Source organism: Rhincodon typus, chromosome 2 (genome assembly GCF_021869965.1).
Source record: "Rhincodon typus isolate 14 chromosome 2, sRhiTyp1.1, whole genome shotgun sequence".
Classification (NCBI taxonomy): domain Eukaryota; kingdom Metazoa; phylum Chordata; class Chondrichthyes; order Orectolobiformes; family Rhincodontidae; genus Rhincodon; species Rhincodon typus.
Genome location: NC_063333.1, coordinates 47,299,822 through 47,301,545, shown reverse-complemented (window position 1 = coordinate 47,301,545; position 1,724 = coordinate 47,299,822). Strand labels below are relative to the sequence as shown.

The 1,724-nt window shown below is 46.5% G+C and overlaps 1 protein-coding gene across 1 annotated transcript in view; it reads right to left on the bottom strand.

The window, feature by feature from the left end:
- The window catches only part of sri (sorcin), a 44,450-nt gene extending 43,608 nt beyond the window's left edge, over positions 1-842 (bottom strand). Inside the window, exon 1 of the mRNA XM_020509806.2 lies at positions 715-842. Coding sequence (XP_020365395.1) covers positions 715-738 — 24 coding nt within the window. The 5' untranslated portion in view covers positions 739-842. The remainder of the gene's footprint in view (positions 1-714) is intronic.
- Between the last annotated feature and the right edge of the window lie 882 nt (positions 843-1,724).

The following is a 1,724-nucleotide window of genomic DNA, read 5'->3' as shown; positions in this document are numbered from 1 at the left end:
AGATGAAGTGATGCTGTCGTGGGGAGGGTAAGATGAAGTGGTACTGTGGGAGCGGGGATGAAGAAGTTATGCTGTGGGGGGTGGGGGGAGTTAAGAGATGATGTTGGGGGTGACGGAGTAGTAGACCAGACAGACGCAGAGGGAACGGTCCCTATGGAATGCTGACAGGAAGGGAAAGGCTAAAGGAGCCTTCTCTAAGTCAAATCTCGTTATGAAAAATCCAGGAGGCACAACACAGCAGTGCTGCACAAGCAGGGAGTTCCACAGGTGAAATCCCAATAGGGAGAAGCAGGGCTGAGCTTGGAGACAGCAGTGTAGACGGATCCAGTGTTTCACACACTGGAAAGCCACGCACCAGTCAAATTAGGCCGGATTCCCGGAAGATGCTGTGTCCCCTGCTTCAATTTACATCCGAAATAACTAACAACCTGGGGAGGCCGCCAGTCTGAAAACAGTATCCCAAATGGGGGGAGGGGAAGGGTGAACGTCTGCACAAGAATTGGTGCAGGAACAGTACGAACTCGTACAGTGCGAGGAAAAGGAAAGAAAATGTGAAATGAAAACAGCGCCTCCAAAATCCCCGCCATCCAAGAGAGAAAATTTATATCAACTTCTGACTGAACGTCCGACTACGGGCGGTCTCTTATATTACAATTTAAACTCTCCCCCCCTCCCCTCGTTTGCACTAAGACCCCTATCATGCCTAATACATACCGCCCCATATCCAGGATAAGCCATACTTAGAGTGTAAGGGACCGAACTCCGTTACAGAGACAGACAGACAGAGAGAGAGCTCCACTTCCTCTTCCCCAACTCCGGGCAACATACGCCAGGCTCAACCATTACCCAGAGCACTGGGAGGGGGGGGACAGTGAAACTCCTCAGCATCAAACAGTACTCACACATAGGACATTTCTAATCGTTAGAGCGTTATATTCGATTCACTCAATTTCATTTTGACGGGCATGATTAGTTGATCCGGGCCTGTCTTTGTTTCACCCTGCAGTGTTTCCCCTCACTTCCTACCCCCCTCCCTTCACTCCGAGAGTTGGTATCTCTCCCACCATGTATCGGGTGTGGTTTCCCACAGCCGCTGTCTAACAGAGCGGAGGGACTCGGGCGAGAGGGGAATGGCATGTATGTGTGTTGGGTGGACAGGACCTGTCTCAGGGAACAACTTTTTGATATATCTCATGTTGTGGGATGTTGGTTGTTTTTTTTATTTCGGCGCTGCATAGGAACATCTCATGTTTAATTTAAAAAATATATGTTGGAAATAGTCGATATATTTGTAGACGGAGGGAGAACATACGAAATTTGTTACTGTTAATCTACATCTGTTTTGAGGCTAGATGCCTGAAGGGTTAGCTTGTCTGTCGATGAGTATTTCCATCTGTTTTTCTCTATTTGGATTTTCTCCATTTCAGTTTTTGTTTTACTTTTTGTTGAGTTTTAATTAGCTAAGACAGTCCACTTCTCAGTATAAAACGTGTTCCTAGGGCTGGTATTTTCATTATCTGGACATAGGAACAATTTAGGCTACTCAGCCCCTTCAGTCCGTTCTGTATTTAGTTGAATTGTGGCTGATCACTTCAGATTCATTTCTCTGCCTTTGCTTTTTGGTGCTCTTACATATGAACTAACGATCCATTTTTAAGTTCATCGACTCGTGCAGTGCAGAAGAAGCCCTTTCGACAAGTGAAAAGCATCTCATCTTTGACCTA